Here is a 21,152-nt window from a genome sequence, read left to right on the forward strand (position 1 = left end):
CTCCATTCTGCCCCCGTATCTCCATTCTGCCCCCGTATCTCCATTCTTCCCCCGTATCTCCATTCTTCCCCCGTATCTCCATTCTGCCCCCGTATCTCCATTCTGCCCCCGTATCTCCATTCTGCCCCATGAATCTCCATTCTTCCCCCGTATCTCCATTCTTCCCCCGTATCTCCATTCTTCCCCCGTATCTCCATTCTGCCCCCGTATCTCCATTCTGCCCCCGTATCTCCATTCTGCCCCCGTATCTCCATTCTTCCCCCGTATCTCCATTCTGCCCCCTGTATCTCCATTCTTCCCCCGTATCTCCATTCTGCCCCCGTATCTCCATTCTGCCCCCTGTATCTCCATTCTGTCCCCGTATCTCCATTCTGCCCCCGTATCTCCATTCTGCCCCCGTATCTCCATTCTGCCCCCGTATCTCCATTCTGCCCCAGTATCTCCATTCTTCCCTCATGTCTCCATTCTTCCCCCGTATCTCCATTCTTCCTCCGTATCTTCATTCTTCCCTCATGTCTCCATTCTGCCCCCGTATCTCCATTCTGCCCCGTATCTCCATTCTGCCCCCTGTATCTCCATTCTTCCCCCGTATCTCCATTCTTCCCCCGTGTCTCCATTCTTCCCCCGTATCGCCATTCTTCCCTCATGTATCCATTCTGCCCCCCGTATCTCCATTCTTCCCCCGTATCTCCATTCTTCCCTCATGTCTCCATTCTGCCCCCGTATCTCCATTCTGCCCCATGAATCTCCATTTTGCCCCCGTATCTCCATTCTTCCCCGTTTCTCCATTCTTCCTCCGTATCTCCATTCTTCCCTCATGTCTCCATTCTGCCCCCGTATCTCCATTCTGCCCCCGTATCTCCATTCTTCCCCGTATCTCCATTCTTCCCCCGTATCTCCATTCTTCCTCCGTATCTCCATTCTTCCCTCATGTCTCCATTCTTCCCCGTATCTCCATTCTGCCCCCGTATCTCCATTCTGCCCCCGTATCTCAATTCTTCCCCGTATCTCCATTCTTCCCCCGTATCTCCATTCTTCCCTCATGTCTCCATTCTGCCCCCGTATCTCCATTCTGCCCCATGAATCTCCATTTTGCCCCTGTATCTCCATTCTTCCCCGTATCTCCATTCTTCCCCGTATCTCCATTCTTCCCCCGTATCTCCATTCTTCCTCTATATCTCCATTCTTCCCTCATGTCTCCATTCTGCCCCCGTATCTCCATTCTTCCCTCATGTCTCCATTCTGCCCCCGTATCTCCATTCTTCCCCCGTGTCTCCATTCTTCCCCCGTGTCTCCATTCTTTCCCCGTATCTCCATTCTGCCCCCCCCCGTGTTTCCATATTTCCCCGTGTCTCTTATTCTGCCTCCGTGTCTCCATACTTCCCCCCTGTATTTCCATACTGCCGTTTCTCCATTGTTCCCCCCGTCTCTCTCATCCTGCCCCCATGTCTCCCAGCCTGCCCTCCTCCACTATTGGGGTGCGCCATCCAGATGTAATCACCCCCCCCCCAAAAAAAAAAAAAAAGAACAAAAAAAAACATTTCTCTCTAGTTTGAAAACCACAGTGAGACCATGACCATGGCTTTCTTCCATTAAAGGGAACCTGTCACCCCCCTTGGCGTTTGTAACTAAAAGAGCCACCTTGTGCTGCACTAATGCTGCATTCTGACAAGGTGGCTCTTTTAGTTCTTGTTCCTGGCACTAATGAAATAATCGCTTTTGAAATTTGTCCCTCATACCTTAAAATTGCCACAGGGGCAGGTCTTTCCCCCCTAATCCAGACGCACCACAGCCGTCAATCATGGCGCCGCCTCCTCTTCCTTCATAAGCGTCCCCGATGCCTGCGCAGTTGCGCTGCCCTTCGAACTTACAGCGCAGGCGCTGGGGACGCTAATGAAGGAAGAGGAGGCGGCGCCTGGCACGCAAAGGCCCTGAGTGACAGCAGGGCGGCGTCTGAATTAGGGGGGAAAGACCTGCCCCCTTGGCGTTTTCAAGGTATGAGGGACAAATTTCAAAAGCGATTATTTCAGCAGTGCCAGGAACAAGAACTAAATGAGCCACCTTGTCAGAATGCAGCATTAGTTACAAACGCCTGTGGGCTGACAGGTTCCCTTTAAGAATGTTTTCCACACGTTTCCAGTAGCTGATAGTGCACGTCCAGGCGGCGGCCAGCAGATGTCAGCACCGAGCAGCAGCCAGGCCAGTGGGAGGCGGAGGCAGTGAGTGGTGAGGCGGGCCCGACCTGAGCAGCGGCAGCTGGTACGGACCGATAGCTGACAAGTCCCTGAGCGCGGCCGTGACCGTAGTGCGGAGCCCCAGACGCACATGTACTAGCGGCGGCGCCGGTGACGCTTTGCTTCGTGTTGTGCGTGTAGCTCGCTGCAGTCACAGCCATGGGTAATGGAATGAACAAGGTACCGTACACTGCACGGCTTCTACCTACTTGTGTGTGTCTGTGAGCGGCGCTCTGCTGTGACGGCTCCACCCTGTGTGTGATGCACGCTCAGCTATGTGGCGGGTGTGAGCGGACATGTAAATGCAGGGGTGACAGAGCTAACAGTATGCGGGTACCCGTGACGTCACGCGGGGGTGTGGCCGCAGAGGCTTCCTCATAGCTGCTGTATACAGGCAGCGATCTGACAGGTCACGTGGTGTGATGTCACTCATTTCCATCCAGAAGTTGATGTCCCCACCAGCCACGTGTCCCTGGTGACAGGACATACCTGCTGCCCACCTGTGGGGCCTGTGACGTCACACGGTAGAGGGTAACGGGACATACCTGCTGCCCACCTGTGGGGCCTGTGACGTCACACGGTAGAGGGTAACGGGACATACCTGCTGCCCACCTGTGGGACCTGTGACGGGGGTAGAGGGTGACGGGACATACCTGCTGCCTACCTGTGGGGCCTGTGACGGGGGTAGAGGGTAACGGGACATACCTGCTGCCCACCGGTGGGACCTGTAACGGGGGTAGAGGGTAACGGGACATACCTGCTGCCCACCCGTGGGACCTGTGACGGGGGTAGAGGGTAACGGGACATACCTGCTGCCTACCTGTGGGACCTGTGACGGGGGTAGAGGGTAACGGGACATACCTGCTGCCCACCGGTGGGACCTGTAACGGGGGTAGAGGGTAACGGGACATACCTGCTGCCCACCCGTGGGACCTGTGACGGGGGTAGAGGGTAACGGGACATACCTGCTGCCTACCTGTGGGACCTGTGACGGGGGTAGAGGGTAACGGGACATACCTGCTGCCCACCTGTGGGACCTGTGACGGGGGTAGAGGGTGACGGGACATACCTGCTGCCCACCTGTGGGACCTGTGACGGGGGTAGAGGGTAACGGGACATAGCTGCTGCCCACCTGTGGGACCTGTGACGGGGGTAGAGGGTAACGGGACATAGCTGCTGCCCACCTGTGGGACCTGTGACGGGGGTAGAGGGTGACTGGACATACCTGCTGCCCACCTTTGGGACCTGTGATGGGGGTAGAGGGTGACGGGACATACCTGCTGCCCACCTGTGGGACCTGTGACGGGGGTAGAGGGTGACGGGACATACCTGCTGCCCACCTGTGGGACCTGTGACGGGGGTAGAGGGTGACGGGACATAGCTGCTGCCCACCTGTGGGACCTGTGACGGGGGTAGAGGGTGACGGGACATAGCTGCTGCCCACCTGTGGGACCTGTGACGGGGGTAGAGGGTGACGGGACATACCTGCTGCCCACCTGTGGGACCTGTGACGGGGGTAGAGGGTGACGGGACATAGCTGCTGCCCACCTGTGGGACCTGTGACGGGGGTAGAGGGTGACGGGACATAGCTGCTGCCCACCTGTGGGACCTGTGACGGGGGTAGAGGGTGACGGGACATAGCTGCTGCCCACCTGTGGGACCTGTGACGGGGGTAGAGGGTGACGGGACATAGCTGCTGCCCACCTGTGGGGCCTGTGACGGGGGTAGAGGGTGACGGAACATACCTGCTGCCCACCTGTGGGATATGTGACATCACAGGGGTAGAGGGTGACGGGACATAGCTGCTGCCTACCTGTAGGACCTGTGACGTCACAGGGGCAGAGGGTGATGGGACATACCTGCTGCCTACCTGTAGGACCTGTGACGTCACGGGGACAGAGGGTGATGGGACATACCTGCTGCCCACCTGTGGGACCTGTGACATCACAGGGGTAGGGGGTGACGGGACATACCTGCTGGCCACCTGTGGGACCTCTGACATCACAGGGGTAGAGGGACTTCTCACCCACAAGATCTCCAGTGTGTTATACATCACTGGCACCAGTCATCTGAAATCCCTACAGTAATTTGCCCCCATAATCAACTGATCACCCACCAGAGGAGCAGGCCCCAATAATCACATGTGCGCTGACAAATACCGGCTCCTATTTTATTCAGATGGTAGCATAAGATAGTTGTGTACTAGCAACGGAAATACTCCACGTGGAACCGCTTCTAGTTCTGTACAATACATTTACTACCAAAGGTCTGGTCACGGCTCTCCTAACCACAGTGGCACCTGCTGCCGGTCCCTGCATATAACAAGGGGTGAGTGATAGATCGCAAGGGTCTGATCTGAGACCCTTATCGATTAGCAGAATGGGGCACTCTTATGCCTGCTATAATGGTGTAGCAGCGCACATGCTGGACTGACGCTCCATTCACCACCTATGGGGCTGCCAAGAGCTGAGCTCAACTTTTTTGACAGCCCTATAGCGAAAGAATGGAGCAGAAGTTAGACATGTACACTACTGTTCTAATGGGAATAAAAGTGCCCATTCTGCCAACTCTAGCAGTTAGATCCCCACTGATCTGTAGTTATAGACGATAACTTATTTTCACCTTAGAACCCCTTTAAAGGGAATATGTCTGCAGGATTAAACCTCCTAAGCCATCTATATGGGAATGCATATCCTAGAAAGTTGACTAAAAGGATACCTTGATATCTGTAATCCAATCTCTTATACAAGAGAAATCAACGTTTTTCTTATACGTAAATGAGCTGGTAAGATCTATGGTGCGGACACTGATCTGCATGAGAATCTGCCTCCAGAGATTATATTAAATGAAAGGGGAGTGAGCAATGTAATGTACCAGTGTGAGACATGTAATGGCTGATGGCCTGCTCTCGTAATCATACACAGCTCTGCACTGAGATGAGAACTAACAGTACAGCAGAAGTGAGCTTTCATTACAATCATTTTCAGCAGCACTTGTCCTCTCCTAGTGCTGTCTGCCCTGCTGCAGAGCTGTGCCAGATTATAACTAACACAGTACAGTGGAGTTTAATCTTATTACCAACGCAATAGCACAATTGCGCTTGTTTTGTCACAGAGCTGTGATCTCTGCTGTACTGCCCTTCACCCACGCTGACTGCCCGTGAGATGGAGCTGAAGCACTAACCGCAGGCTGCATGGATCAGATCCTGGTCGCGTGATTGCAGCTAGATATATATTTCTCTGAAGCGCTAACCAGCACGATACAGACGTAATACAATAATACAATATGTTATATGAGGGATCGGGCTCAAACTGGTGCAAGTTCTAATAATAATAACTTTTTTTTTATTTTTTATTAAAAGCACTATATAAACCTATATAAATTTGGCATCACTGTAATCCTACTGACCTACAGAATAAAGTTACCATGTCACTTATACCACAGTGAACACTTTCTAAAAGAAACCCAAACTGCCAAAAATAGGAGTATTTGTCCATTAAAAAATGAGTTTATTCCAGTTCCACCAAAACTGAGCCATTAAATAATAAAAGTCAAACTCCTAAAACCACGCTGATCAAAAATATATCCCATCTGGCCATGGAAAAAGTCATTAAAAAGGAAAATAAAAAAACCCTGCTGTGAACACAATTGCCCAAAATAGCTGACCGCCAAACATGGATGACCCCAAGTGCATCAAGGGTTACAGTAACTTGGTGTCGAAAGTTCGACTGAACCAATTTCTTGGGTGGTAAGAATTTAAGATAGCAGTAGGGAATGTAAAAAACAGTTTTCTTTCCCCCCTCTCGTCCTCCTTTTGCACAGATCAGAGTCGGTGAAGACCGCTCTTTTGCTTCATGGGTAAGGTCCTCCAGCTTTGTCTTCCCCCAAGGAATATGGTCATCCATTCCTTTTGGTGTAATTCCCCTTAGTTGTAGCGCCATGTGCTGCTGTAGCTTTTGTTGAAATGCAATACACTGCATGCCTGGGCCGCCATGTGGTAAGCTGAGCTGCCCAACAGCTGAAGGACTGACTGTTAGGTATTTGCTTTTGTGATCAGTGAACTTACTAGTGATTGCTCAGATGGCACAGACCTATGTATGGCGAGGCTCATCATTATCAGACTGCGGCCTCGGACACAGCATAGGTCCCTTTGGGACCTCCTTATACCCACAGTTGTACATGGGAGAGTACACATTGCCTCCACAATGCGACGTTTGCTGTCCAGCCTGTGCGATAAGATCAGTATATAGTGTGCTTTCCGAAAGGGTTAACAGTACTCAAATAGATATAGTAAGCATTCGGGCTTGTGTGCCAGGACTTGCTAATTTTTGGGCAAATTTCGGGTAAATGCACACGATGTGGACTTTTCCGCTGCATATCCGCAGTTTTTCACTTCAGAATCAGCACTTGTCACATGCGGATTTTATTGAGTTTTCCGACGGGCATTGTAAGAGAAGATCATAGTGAATCCCACACAAAGCCTCGACATGCTGCATATTTTACAATCCGCACAGCAGGTCAGTTTATATGTGGACAACCTGCAAAGTGTTGTTGAGAATTTTTTTTTTTAAAGATCTCATTAATTTAACTGGTTGCCTATTTGTTGCAAACTTTTAGTACTGAAAATCGACAGGAAATTTACACGATCAGCACAGAATGACTGTTCGAACCAAGTACAGGTGATCAGTGCTTGACGGTGGGACCGAATATTTAAATGCATCTTCCCACCTGCTTGTTTTCCCTCCATCTCCTCTTCTGTGACAGCTCTGGCTTTATAGATCAGAGAAGGGCAGCGATGGAGGGAAAACAAGCATGTGGTAAGGTTTATATTAATGATTGGCCACTCCAAGAGTGCCACAAGCGCCTGCACTTGGGTTGAACAGTAATCCTGTGCTGACACTCCCTTTAATTTTACCGTCTTTAATGTTTCTATGGGCACATATGCCTGCAATATCATTAGTGTTTGATGAAACGATAACCTGATTGTTGAACCCGTTTAAGTACTACAACATCAAGTGATTGTCCAGCGGATCACCGCAATGAAGCAGCTGTAATACACGGGTGTACTCTACTGCAGTATTAAAGGGTATTCTCTTGTTATGAAATTGGTATAAGTTAAGCAGCAAAAAAATTGGCAAGTTTGCCATTGACATTCTCTCTATCTGCTGTCTTTCTACTTCTGACACTTATCTTACATGGCAACAAAATGTACACTAAGGAGTCCAACCATTAGAGCCTGGCCGAGTGTGCGCAGTAGTTAAAGGGACTCTGTCAGCACAGAATGACTGGTCAAACCAAGAACAGAAGCTCGGTTCTTTGTGGTATTTAACACCTTAATGACCGCCGGTTACGCCCTTTAACGGCAGCAGCTAAGGGGCCTTATACGGCGCTGAGAAATAAGGGTATAGGGCCACCCAGTGTCGGAAAACATGATTCAGGTTGGTTTTTAGCATCCCCAGTCACATAATCACCTTTATTCACCAAATAACTGCGATCGCAAAAAAAAAAAAAAATTCTGATTTATTTTTCCCATTACCGTATATACTCTAGTATAAGCCGAGATTTTCAGCCCATTTTTTGGGGGCTGAAAGTCCCCCTCTCTGCTTATGCTCGAGTCATATACCGGGAGGTCAGCAGGGGAGCGGGGGCTGTGTAATTATACTTACCTGCTCCCGGCGCGGTCCCTGCAGTCCCTGGCTTCCCCGGCGCTGCAGATTCTCCCTGTACTGAGTGGTCACATGGTGCAGCTCATTACAGAAATGAATATGCGGCTCCACCTCCCATAGGGGTGGAGCCGCATATTCATTGCTGTAAATGAGCGGTAACTGTGACCGCTCAATACAGGAAGAAGATGCAGCGCCGGGAGCAGGTGAGTATACGGGGAGAGCAGCGCTGCGCGATATTTACCTGCTCCTCGCTCTGGTGCGGCTCCGTCTCCTGCGTCCTCTGGCAGTGACGCTCAGGTTAGAGGGCGCGGTGACGTAATCAGTGCGCGCCCTCTGCTGAGCGTCAGTGCTGGAGATGGAGCCGCACGAGGAGCAGGTAAATATTGAAAGCGCCGGCGTCCTGAGCAAGAGGGGTGAGTATGTGATTTTTTTTTTTTTTTTTTTAATTGCAGCAGCATTATATATGGCACAGCTTTATAAGGAGCATCTATGGGGCCATAATCAACGGTGCAGAGCAATATATATGGGGCACAGCTTTCTATGGAGCATCTATGGGGCCATAATCAACGGTGCAGAGCAATATATATGGGGCACAGCTTTATAAGGAGCATCTATGGGGCCATAATCAACGGTGCAGAGCAATATATATGGGGCAATAATGAACGGTGCAGAGCATTATATATGGAGTACAGCTTTATAAGGAGCATCCATGGGGCAATAATGAACGGTGCAGAGCATTATATGTGGGGCACAGCTTTCTATGGAGCATCTATGGGGCCATAATGAACGGTGCAGAGCATTCTATATGGGGCACAGCTTTCTATGGAGCAATAATGAACAGTGCAGAGCATTATATGTGGGACACAGCTTTCTATGAAGCATCTATGGGGCCATAATGAACGGTGCAGAGCATTCTATATGGGGCACAGCTTTCTATGGAGCAATAATGAACGGTGCAGAGCATTATATGTGGGGCACAGCTTTCTATGGAGCATCTATGGGGCCATAATGAACGGTGCAGAGCATTCTATATGGGGCACAGCTTTCTATGGAGCAATAATGAACGGTGCAGAGCATTATATGTGGGGCACAGCTTTCTATGGAGCATCTATGGGGCCATAATGAACGGTGCAGAGCATTCTATATGGGGCACAGCTTTCTATGGAGCATCTATGGGGCCATAATCAACGGTGCAGAGCAATATATATGGGGCACAGCTTTATAAGGAGCATCTATGGGGCCATAATCAACGGTGCAGAGCAATATATATGGGGCAATAATGAACGGTGCAGAGCATTATATATGGAGCACAGCTTTATAAGGAGCATCCATGGGGCCATAATCAATGGTGCAGAGCATTATATATGGCACAGCTTTCTATGGGGCATCTATGGGACCATAATGAACGGTGCAGAGCATTATATGGTAGGAAATTTTTTCTATTGGTTAATTTTGTTCACTGTGATAGACTCTCTCTTCTGAGCCCATCACAGTGATCAAATTAAAAAAATGGTATATCAAATGCCCTTTATCACCTGCTTAGTTAGGTAAAAATACGGTAATAAAATTTCCATTTTTCTGTTGGGGTTAGGGATGTGGTTATGGTTTGGTTTAGGGTTAGTGGTGTGTTAGGATTAGGGGTGTATTGAGGTTAGGGATGGCGTTCGAATTAGGGGGTTCTACGGTCTCCAAACGCGACATGTCGCCCACCATTGATTCCAGCTAATTTTGCGTTCAAAAAGTCAAACGATGCTCCCTCCCTTCTGAGCCCTGCATCCAAACAGTGGCTTTCCCCCACATACAGGGTATTGGCGTACTCAGGAGAAATTGCAAAACAAATTTTGTTGTCCATTTTCTCCTGATACCCATGTAAAAATAAAAATATTGGTTCCATAGTAAATTTTTTGTGAAAAAAAAAAAAAAAAAAAAAAAAAAAAAGTCAAATGTTCATTTTTTTTTTCCACATGGCTTTAGTTCTCGTGAAGCGCCTGAAGGGTTAATAAACTTCTTGAATGTGGTTTTGAGCACCTTGAGGGGTGCAGTTTTTAGAGTGGTGTCACTTTTGGGTATTTTCTGTTATATTGACCTCCCAAACTCCCAAGTGTGAGGTGGTCCCTAAAAAAAAAAAAAATGGTTTTGTAAATTTTGTTGGAAAAATGAGAAATCGCTGGTCAACTTTTAACCCTTAAAATGTCCTAACAAAAACTAAAATTGTTCCCAAAATTCTGCTGATGTAAAGTTATTTATTAACTATTTTGTGTGACACCACTCTCTGATTTAAGGGTACAAAAATTAAGTTTGCAAATTGCCAAATATTCACAATTTTTGCCAAATTTCCATTTTTTCATAGATAAACGCAAGTTATATCGAATAAATTTTACCACCAAGAGGAAGTACAATGTCACAAAAAATCTCAATCAGTGGGATACTTTGAAGCGTTCCAGAGCTGTAACCTCATGAAGGGACAGTGGTCAGTATTGTAAAAATTGGCTTGGTCATTAAGTACCAAATTGGCTCTGTCATTAAGAGGTTAAATGTTTCGTTCCGCCATGATGCACTGAGCAACTGTATAGTCATGGACAAAAATTTTGAGAATGAGACAAATATTAATTTTTCCAAAGTCTACTTCTTCATTTTTTCTAATGGCAATATGCATATACTCCTGAATCTCAGTGATCAGCTTAACAGCAATTACTGTACTTGCAAAGTCAATATTTGCCCAGAAAATGAACTTTAACCCCCAAAGCACATTTCAACATCATTGCAGTCCTGCCTTAAAAGGAGCAGCTAACATCGTTTTAGTGATTGATCCATTAACACAGGTGTGGGTATTGATGAGGACAGGGCTGGCGATCAATCAGTAATGATTAAGTAAAAATGACATCACTGGACACTTTAAAAGGAGGCTGGTGCTTGGTATCATTGTTTCTCTTCAGTTAACCATGGTTATCTCTAAAGAAACACGTGCAGCCATCATTGCACTGCACAAAAATGGCCTAACAGGGAAGAGTATCGCAGCTACAAAGATTGCACCTCAGTCAACAATCTATCGCATCAAGAACTTCAAGGAGAGAGCTTCCATTGTTGTCAAAAAGGATCCAGGGCGCCCAAGAAAGACCAGCAAGCGCCAGGACCGTATCTTAAAACTGTTTCAGCTGCAGGATCGGACTATCAGCAGTGCCGAGCTTGCTCAGGAATGGCAGCAGGCTGGTGTGAGTGCTTCTGCACGCACTGTGAGGCGGAGACTCTTTGAGCAAGGCCTGGTCTCAAGGAGGGCAGCAAAGAAGCCACTTCTCTCCAGAAAAAACATCAGGGACCGACTGATATTCTGCAAAAGGTAAAGGGAGTGGACTGCTGAGGACTGGGGCAAAGTCATTTTCTCCGATGAATCCCCTTTTCGATTGTTTGGGACATCTGGAAAACAGCTTATTCGGAGAAGAAGAGGTGAGCACTACCACCAGTCTTGTCTCATGCCAACTGTAAAGCATCCTGAAACCATTCATGTGTGGGGTTGCTTCTCAGCCAAGGGAATCGGCTCACTCACAGTCTTGCCTAAAAACACAGCCATGAATAAAGAATTGTACCAGAATGTCCTCCAAGAGCAACTTCTCCCAACCGTCCAAGAGCAGTTTGGCGCCCAACAATGCCTTTTCCAGCATGATGGAGCACCTTGCCATAAAGAAAAGTAATTTAGTGATAACTAAATGGCTCATGGAACAAAACATAGAGATTTTGGGTCCATGGCCTGGAAACTCCCCAGATCTTAATCCCATTGGGAACTTGTGGTCAATCATCAAAGATTGGGTGGACAAACAAAAACCAACAAATTCTGGCAAAATGCAAGCATTGATTATGCAAGAATGGACTATCAGTCAGGATTTGGTCCAGAAGTTGATTGAGAGCATGCCAGGGAGAATTGCAGAGGTCTTGAAGAAGGGTCAACACTGCAAATATTGACTTGCTGCATTATCTCATTCTAACTGTCAATAAAACCTATTGGTACTCATAATATGATTGCAATTATATTTCTGTATGTGATATAAACATCAGACAAACACTAATAAAAACCAGAGGGCAGCAGATCATGTGAAAATATAATTTTGGTGTCAATCTCAAAAATTTTGGCCATGACTGTACTTGGTTTAAACAGCCATTCTGTGCTGATAGTTGGATTAAAATGAACCAGTCACTCGGGTTGAGATATGGCCACCACCTTTCAGTCCTCAAAAGCACCTTTTACTATTGTCACCTGCGGAGATGTCCGGTGCCTCCTCTCTTCTTTCCATGCTGTCCTCCTTCTGTGCTTTGTGTGGATGATTCAGCTCATCCCAGCCTTGTGCAGGTCTACAATTTTGTCCCTGGTGTCCTTAGGCAGTTCTTTGGTCTTGGCCATGGTGGAAAGGTTGGAGTGTGATTGATTGTGTGGACTGGTGTCTTTTATACAGGTAACTAGTTCAAACAGGTGCAATTAATGCAGGTAATGAGCAGAGTAGGAGGGCTTCTTGAAGGAAAACTAAAGGCCCCTTCACATTAAGCGACGCTGCAGCGATACCGACAACGATCCGGATCGCTGCAGCGTCGCTGTTTGGTCGCTGGAGAGCTGTCACACAGACCGCTCTCCAGCGACCAACGATGCCGGTAACCAGGGTAAACATCGGGTAACTAAGCGCAGGGCCGCGCTTAGTAACCCGATGTTTACCCTGGTTACCATGCTAAAAGTAAAAAAAAACAAACACTAGATACTTACCTACCGCTGTCTGTCCTCCAGCGCTGCGCTCTGCTTCTCTGCTCTCCTCCTGTACTGGCTGGGAGCCGGGAAGCAGAGCGGTGACGTCACCGCTCTGCTTTCCGGCTCACAGCCAGTACAGGAGGAGTGCAGAGCGCAGCGCTGGAGGACAGACAGCGGTAGGTAAGTATCTAGTGTTTGTTTTTTTTTACTTTTAGCATGGTAACCAGGGTAAACATCGGGTTACTAAGCGCGGCCCTGCGCTTAGTTACCCGATGTTTACCCTGGTTACCAGTGAAGACATCGCTGGATCGGTGTCACACACGCCGATCCAGCGATGTCTCCAGGGAGTCCAGCGACGAAATAAAGTTCTGGACTTTATTCAGCGACCAACGATCTCCCAGCAGGGGCCTGATCGTTGGTCGCTGTCACACATAACGATTTCATTAACGATATCGTTGCTACGTCACAAATAGCAACGATATCGTTAACAATATCGTTATGTGTGAAGGTACCTTAACAGGTCTGTGAGAGTGTAATTCTTTCTGGTTGGTAGGTGATAAAATACTGATTTCATGCAATTTAATGCAATTTAATTATTTAAAAAATCATACAGTATGATTTTCTGGACTTTTTTTTTTAAGATTCTGTCACTCACATTTGGTGTACCTACAATAGAAATTACAGACCTCTCCATTCTTTGTAGGTGGGAAAACTTGCAAAATTGGCAGTGTATCAAATACTTATTTTCCTCACTGTATGTTCAGTACAGCAGTACTTTTTACAGTAAACTTAGTGCCTCACCGGACTATGGCGCCATTAAAATAAACAGACATGTCCTGTAAGTGAATGACACACCAAAAAAGCAAAGATTGATAATCTCGCACTCTGAGACAGATGTTCTAGTGACACCCTATAAAGTATACATTACAGAATAAAGGATTCTACATTTATGGGTTAGCTGGACAATCTAGAACACACAATTCATTTTGTAGTGTGTGCAATAAAACAAAGGCTTTACGGTTGGTAAGAATATCATCACCTTCATCTTTGTCCCATCAGTAGTAAAAAAGAAGAAAAGTTAGATTGTATAATGGGCAGCACGGTGGCTCAGTGGTTAGCACGGCAGCCTTGCAGCGCTGGAGTCCTGGGTTCAAGCCCCACTAAGGACAACATCTGCAAAGAGTTTGTATGTTCTCTCCGTGTTTGCGTGGATTTCCTCCGGGCACTCCGGTTTCCTCCCACATTCCAAAGACATACTGATAGGGAATTTAGACTGTGAGCCCCAACAGGGACAGCGATGAAAATGTGTGCAAACTGTAAAGCGCTGCGTAATATGTTAGCGCTATATAAAAATAAAGATTATTATAAGATTATAATGACTTGGAGGTAGATTTCTCGTGTGCTAGTGGTAGTTTTTATGAAGGCCCCACACCCTTTTACCAAACACATGGGAATTAATTTTGGTTTCTTATGGTGTGCGGTAAAGAAATGGAGCACAGTAGGAAACTAAAAGCAACCAGAAGTTTTTGTCACAAGTTCTGTCCAATCAAAAAGATACTAATACCGACAAAGTAATGCTATAGAGATTGAGAGATTTCAAGGAGTGCCAACATTGTTACTCATCCAGACTGGTTTCTTCATATTTCGCCCACAAAAAACACTAAGACCAAAACATTGGGTTAACTGGGTTGGCCACAGCTTTATTAAACATATGTACATACAATACCAAAGAAACCTCTATTATATTGCTCTTCTTAGTGACCAAAAGCCAACTGCTGATGGGGCCTTCAGAAAAAAACACCACGGAGCACGAAAGAGGACCATGCTGTGACGAATTTTGGATTCCATAAGACTAACCATAAGAAGACTCCCATCCGCTAGAATGGGAAAATGAAAACAAAACAATTTAATATATATGAAGTCTGGAGACCTAGAACTTCAGCAAGGTACAATGGCCCTTGTTCTCACAGAAAAAAAGAGGATACCTTGTTCAGAATACATCCTTTTTTTGTGAATCCTCTGGCCATTGAGCCTAGTTGAAGATCTATATTTCCTAATGAATCTCTGGGGGGACGCGTCTAGATAGGACAGGGACCTCAGTATGGACAGACTGAAGCTTTGCTGATGGTGATATTAGTCTTCATTGATAAAAAAGAGGGTTACAAGGAACTGCAAGATAAGTACCTTCATTATTGTGCATCATAGATTAATTTTTTTCATATCTTTTTAGGGCAATATTTAGGGTTTTCAGGGACAGTCGTCGCTGAGTGGGGGCACCATTTTGAATTTTAGGGAGCCAGCCTCCACGACAAGGTAGAAGGTAGAATTTTTTAGGGGCATATATAGTCTTCAGAGGCATCTATTCTACTATATATTCTACTATATATATTTTTTTCATTCAATGTCTGAAATCCTCTTGTGCCATTTGTGTTTTCTTTTGAATAAGGAACTTAGTCCATTATATTGGAATTTACTGACCAATATTTATGGACAGTTTTTTACTTCCTTATACTCTTCATTGGAGTTTGTCACTTAAAGGGGTTGTCCACTACTTTCAATTAACCCCCCAATGTGTCCCCCCGGGGCCCCTAATGAATTTTCTAAATACCATCTGTTGCCGTTTTCGCCTGTGAGCGGTGTTATGCTGGCTGCTGAGTCCGGGTCATGTGACCCCAGGCTGCAGCCGCCGCTAATTTCCACCGACGTCACGTCAATTTCCAGACCCTGGAAATTGACGTGACGTCATGAGCAGGCGTGACCAGCCCCCACAGACAGCGGTCACTCATCAAGAGTGACTGGGCTAACTCTCAAGTTGGGAAGCGCATGTCCATGAACGTTTTGTTTCAAACTGGCTCCCATGGAGAAAGTTCCGATCCGATGCTTCCTAATATTGCTATTCTCATGTCCTTGCTATTTTGAGAATTTATGCTACTGTACTGTTTGTTTTTGAGTGCTATATTCACGTGTACTTGAACTGTTATGTTTACTGTTCTCCCCTTCCTTTTCTTATTTTCTCCCCTCTAGTTATTACCCCTCTGACCATCCTCCCCACTCCTAACCCTTCCTTCCCACCCCCCCACCCCCTTTTCTCTTTTTACCTTTTCCTTTCCTACCATTCTCCAATGTTGTTAGTCTGGATTCGCTTATTGTCATTATCAAAACGGTTATGACCTACTTACTCTAACATAAAATGCATGTAACATTTCCAGTCTTTACCTTAAATAAAGAATTTACAAAAAAAAAAGTGACTGGGCTGTGGGCGGGGCTGGGTTCTGCGGGCGGGCTGGCCTGTTGTCTGCTGGCTGGCGGGGCTGGGGTCCGCTGGCCGTGCTCATGTGCTGGGACTTGTGGCCTGTGCAGCGGGGGTCTGCGGTGAATCTGCCGGCGGTGGGGGTTCTGCGCAAGGTGCTCGAGTGTGCTAGCGTGGGGGGGTCTGCGGGGCTGTGCGGTTGTTCTGCTTTGTGCGGTGGGTCTGCTTCGGATGGGGGCTGTGTCTCTGTGTACAGGCATTGTCCGATGGGACTACAAGTCCCATCGGGCAATGCCTGCTACAGTGACAGACACATAAGCCAATGATGGGACAGTAGTACTCCCTCATTCGGCTAATGTGTTGACTCTACAATAAAAAAGCACATACATACAACATACATTACACACATACAGTACATACGACATGCGATACGCACCATGCGACACGCACCATGCAATATACAACATGTACCATGCGACATGCACCATGCGACATGCCACATACATACATACAACATACATACAGTACATACAACATAGAGTAGATACTCACCATCACCTTGTCACCTTGATCTCTGAAGCCAGTGTCACCTGAAAAAAATATTAAAATAATAAACAAACAATATACTCCCTGATCCACAGATATCCAATTAAAACGAATGTCCCACGACTATCTCCCGTGGAGAGCAGCAGCATCAGCTGATGCGACCGCTCTCCATGGGCTCCAGGAATACAATGATGGAAGGTATCCTTCCACAATGTATTCCTCACTATGTATTCCTCCGCCCCTGTGAGAAATAGTCTCTACTCTCACTTGTGGCACTGCTGTGTGTGAAAATTCTCACACAGCTTTGCCATAAAGTGAGTGTCTGAACTAAGGTAACCTAAGTGATACACTGCAGGAGGTCTCCTGTCAGTGTGTCACTGAAGGTCCTATAGAGCAGTGACATCACCTGATGTCACTGTTCTATAGGGGAGATCGTCGTGGGACACTCGTTATTTATTGGACTACGGCGGACAGGTAGTTTATGGTTGGTTTATTATTAAAAATTTTTTGCTGGCGATCGAGTATGGTAAGTATGGTGAAATTAAGAATAATAAAATACTTTTTCTGGCTGTGTCTTTAATTTTTTTTTAAAACCCTTTCACTACTATAGTATTAATAATGGATAGGTGTCTTATTGACGCCTCTCCATTATTAACCAGGCTTAATGTCACCTTACAATAGCAAAGTGACATTAACCCCTTATTGCCTCATATCCCACCACTACTCGGGAGTGGGAAGAGAGGGGCTAAGTGCCGGAATTGGCGCATCTAACAGATGCGCCATTTCTGGGGCGGCTGCGGACTGGTATTTGTAGCCAGGGGGGCCAATATCCGTGGCTCCTCTCTAGGCTATGAATATCAGCCCGCAGTCTTGTCTGCATAGCCTTTCTGGCTATAAAATATAGGGGGAACCCATGTCATTTTTTTTTTGGGGGGTGTCCCCCTAGTTTAATAGCCAGTAAAGGCTACGCAGACAGCTGCGGGCTGATATTCATAGCCTAGAGAGGGGCCATGGGTATTACCCCCTTCCCAGGCTACAAATATTGGTCCCCGGCCGTCAGCTTTCCCCCTCTGGCGCAGAAAATTGAGCGGGAGCCCACGCCATTTTTTTTTTTTTCATTTTTTTTTAACTGAAAACATATTGTTCATTAACCCCTTTCTGCCAGCTGACGGAATAGTACGTCAGCTGGCAGCATCCCTCGCTTTGAGGTGGGCTCTGGCGGTGAGCCTACTTCAAAGCCGCAACATGTCAGCTGTTTTCAATTTAAAATAAAAAGTTTACATGATCGCCAAAATTATGTTTTTTTTTTTGGTCGCCGAGACATTGCATTAAAATGCAATAACGAACGATCAAAAGAACGTCTCTGCACAAAGGTGGTATCATTAAAAATATCAGCTCGGCACGCAAAAAATAAGCCCTCACCCAACCCCAGATCACGAAAAATGGAGACATTACGGGTATCGGAAAATGGTGCAATTATTTATTTATTTATTTTTTAGCAAAGTTTGGAAAAATTTTTACCTACTTAGATAAAAAATAACCTAGACATCCTCGGTGTCTATGAACTCGTAATGACCTGGAGAATCATAATGGCTGGTCAGTTTTAGGCTGTGTGCACACGTTGCAGATTTGGGTGCAGAATTTTCTGCACAAAATCTGCATCTCCTGGCAGAAAACGCAGCTGAGTTTTTAATGCATTTTTGCGTGTTTTTTGCACGGTTTTGATGCAGTTTTGGCACAGTTTATGCATGGTTTTGATTCAGGTTTTGATGCAGTTTTGGTGCGCTATTTATGCGTTTTTAGTGCGTTTTTTTATTCAGGTTTTGGTGCGGTTTTTGCGCGTTTTTGGTGTGGTGTTTGCGCGTTATTTAATGGGTTTTTATATATGCTAAATAAAGTATTATTGAACAAAAAAAAAAGATTCGTGATGTCATTATTGTCCAACCTCCTGTTTTACATTTGTCCAACCCACACTCCATTACACACACAGATAGATGATACATGAGATGGATAGATCTACATACAGATAGATCTATAGATGCATACATCTATCTATTCATATATAGTGTAGTGCATGTCCACTGTCCGGATTACATCCGGATTAGCTGCAGATTGGATGCTGCATACTTGTAGTCCCACTGGATGATGCCTGCACCCACCCGAACAGTCCCGCGCAGCGCCGCAGACCCCCGAACAGCCCTGCACACACCCGCACACATCCGCACAGCCCACACACACATACAGTCACCGCCCGCACACTTCCCTCCTCCCGAACTGCAGCGTTTCTCGGACCCACATCCGCAGCAAAACTGCACATCTTTGCGGCTCCCATAGACTTACTTTGATTGTGCACTACACTGCGGATTTGATGCAATTCCGTGCGGCAAAAAACGCTGCAGAACTGCAATCAAATCCGCAACGTGTGCACACAGCCTTAGCATTTCGTTAACCTGGCAAAAAAGCCAAGCAAAAAACAAGTGTGGGATTGCACTTTATTTGCAATTTCATCGCACTTTGAATTTTTTTCACATTTTCTGTTACAAGCCATGATAAAACCAATTATGTTGTTCAAAAGTAGAACTTGTCCCGCAAAAGACAAGCCCTCACATGGAAAAATTATGGCTCTGGAAAGAAGGGGAGCCATAAACTAAAAAAGCTCCAGGGGTGAAGGGGTTTAGAAACATGGATATGGACATATATATGGAAATAGACATAGATCTTTATCTATCTATCTCTATCTATCTATCTATCTATCTGTAATGGAGTGTGGGTTGGACAAATGTAAAAGAGGAGTTGGACAGAAATGACATCACAAATCTTTTTGAAGCTAGATGAGGAAGGGGTTTGGGTGTGTTTTGGAGTGGGTGTGGAAGGTTCGGGCTTAGAGGTCAGTGCAAAGCATCATGGAACTTGTAGTATTAGAGCACAATAAGTCAGGAGAAAGGAAGTTGTCGATTAACCCCATGAGAGCTGGATCCAGCACTGAAGATGTGCTGCTACAGCATGATAACAGGTAATATTGCTAAAATAAACACAGTGGATGTTTTCAGTGGCACATAATAGCAAGATTTATGAGAAAAAAAAAGTTATAATAGTGGACAACTTCTTTAATGAATATTTCTATATATATTTATTACTTCCACCTCCATTGTCCAGGATGGCTGGAGGTCCGTTAACTCCCCTCATATTCCATTTTAAACTCACGCATCCCACCCCATAATTACAGTTCGCCCCCTTAGCCCCTTGTTTCCTGCATTTTTTTAATTAACTCTTTCCAAACCTAGGCCCCATCCTTATCAAGTTCAGGATCTGCTATACATACAAGCTTAATTCAAGAAAATGCTACAAACAAATTCACAGATAAATAACCTTTCTACTAAGTGGAAAAAATTACTTGTAATTGAAATCTATTGCAGAAATTCCCAATATGCAGTAAATGCATATACATCAACAAGTTTGGTAGACAGTAAAGAGGCGTCAGTAAGGGGCACGTGCTTCGCCGCACTGCAGTTGGAGTTCCGTGGGCGGCTTTTCAGGATATTGTTAGTTGATTATTTTTAGTAGCATTCATTTTTGTTGTACTATAGAGTAAGTGGTGATCTGGACACTTGGGCTATTTTTATATTCTGTATATTCTTGAAGTCACTTAACACCTCCAGTGACAAGTAAAGTTAGGTCAGAACTGAAATTCCCAGCAAGGGTCAAGCTTTTCTGAGCAATTGTATGTAGAATAATATTCCAGTGGTTCGGGATATTTTACACTTTTATAGGCATTCGGGTCTATTCACACGTTCTGGTTTTGTCATAAAATTTGAAGACATTTCCTTGTCCCGGCAAAGTGAATGAGATTCCGGTAGTCCCATGCACACTCTGCTTATTTTTTTTTCTTGCAGATTTCGACCTGCAGCATGTCAAAGTGTGCTTGCTGCAGATTTCACCCATATTAATTAATGGGAATAGCTCATGCAAAAAAAGCTTTAAAAAAACTCATGGATTTTATGCTACGTTATTCTTGCCAATCCATCAGTATTTTCAGCAGGTTTTTCTGCTGCAAATACTGAGTGTGTGCACATAGCCTTAATATATGCCAATTTTGGTAATACAAAATATCTGTTCATAATGCTTGGCTTTATTCCAGCTTTGTGTCATTGCACTAGCAATAGGCACTGTTTATTGCATCATATGGGTTTGGGCCACACTGCAACACCACAATTGGTACCTATGTATGTAGCCTCAAAGGGCATATAGCTGTCTTACAAGAGGCAGGCTGGTATACATTCAGAAAAAGCACTTCCAAGTCGTTCAGAAATACATGGTTCCCTTGTTTACATACTAGTGGAATAATTGCTCATACTAACAAGATTTCAGATTTTATACTCTATCATGTAAAATAACCTGAACTTTGGTTGCTTATGGGCCACTTATCCTGTTTTATCAGCAAACATTTCTTCAAGATCTTAAAGGGCTTCTCTGGGAATATAAAAAAATTAAAATCCATCTATATAATCGTCTAAGGGGTACTTCCGTCTGTTTGTCTGTCTGCAACTTCCGTAACGGAAATCCCGTGTCGCCGACTGGTCACGGCCGGCAGGCAGGCTTAACCCGGCTGTGAATTGGCCCCTCCCTACTCCCTCCAGTCAGTGCCAGTGTGGCGCCCCAGTGTGGCGCCTATGCAGCATCAATAGTAAAAAGATATAATGTTAAAAATAATAAAAAATAAATAAATG

At 45.8% G+C, this 21,152-nt stretch overlaps 2 protein-coding genes across 3 annotated transcripts in view; one reads left to right on the forward strand and one right to left on the reverse strand.

Moving 5' to 3' along the window:
- NQO2 (N-ribosyldihydronicotinamide:quinone dehydrogenase 2) overlaps nucleotides 1-2,481 on the reverse strand; it is a 259,661-nt gene extending 257,180 nt beyond the window's left edge. Inside the window, exon 1 of one of the 2 annotated variants that reach the window (XM_069730745.1) lies at nucleotides 2,444-2,481. The gene's annotated coding sequence lies outside the window, so the exon portion shown is untranslated. Of the gene's footprint in view, nucleotides 1-1,739; nucleotides 1,861-2,443 lie in introns of those variants that run through there. The other variant, XM_069730744.1, reaches the window with a different exon arrangement.
- The window catches only part of DUSP22 (dual specificity phosphatase 22), a 95,226-nt gene continuing 76,276 nt past the window's right edge, over nucleotides 2,203-21,152 (forward strand). Inside the window, exon 1 of the mRNA XM_069730749.1 lies at nucleotides 2,203-2,414. Coding sequence (XP_069586850.1) covers nucleotides 2,394-2,414 — 21 coding nt within the window. The 5' untranslated portion in view covers nucleotides 2,203-2,393. The remainder of the gene's footprint in view (nucleotides 2,415-21,152) is intronic.

The sequence above is a fragment of the Ranitomeya imitator genome, chromosome 6 (genome assembly GCF_032444005.1).
Source record: "Ranitomeya imitator isolate aRanImi1 chromosome 6, aRanImi1.pri, whole genome shotgun sequence".
In the NCBI taxonomy this organism is placed as follows: domain Eukaryota; kingdom Metazoa; phylum Chordata; class Amphibia; order Anura; family Dendrobatidae; genus Ranitomeya; species Ranitomeya imitator.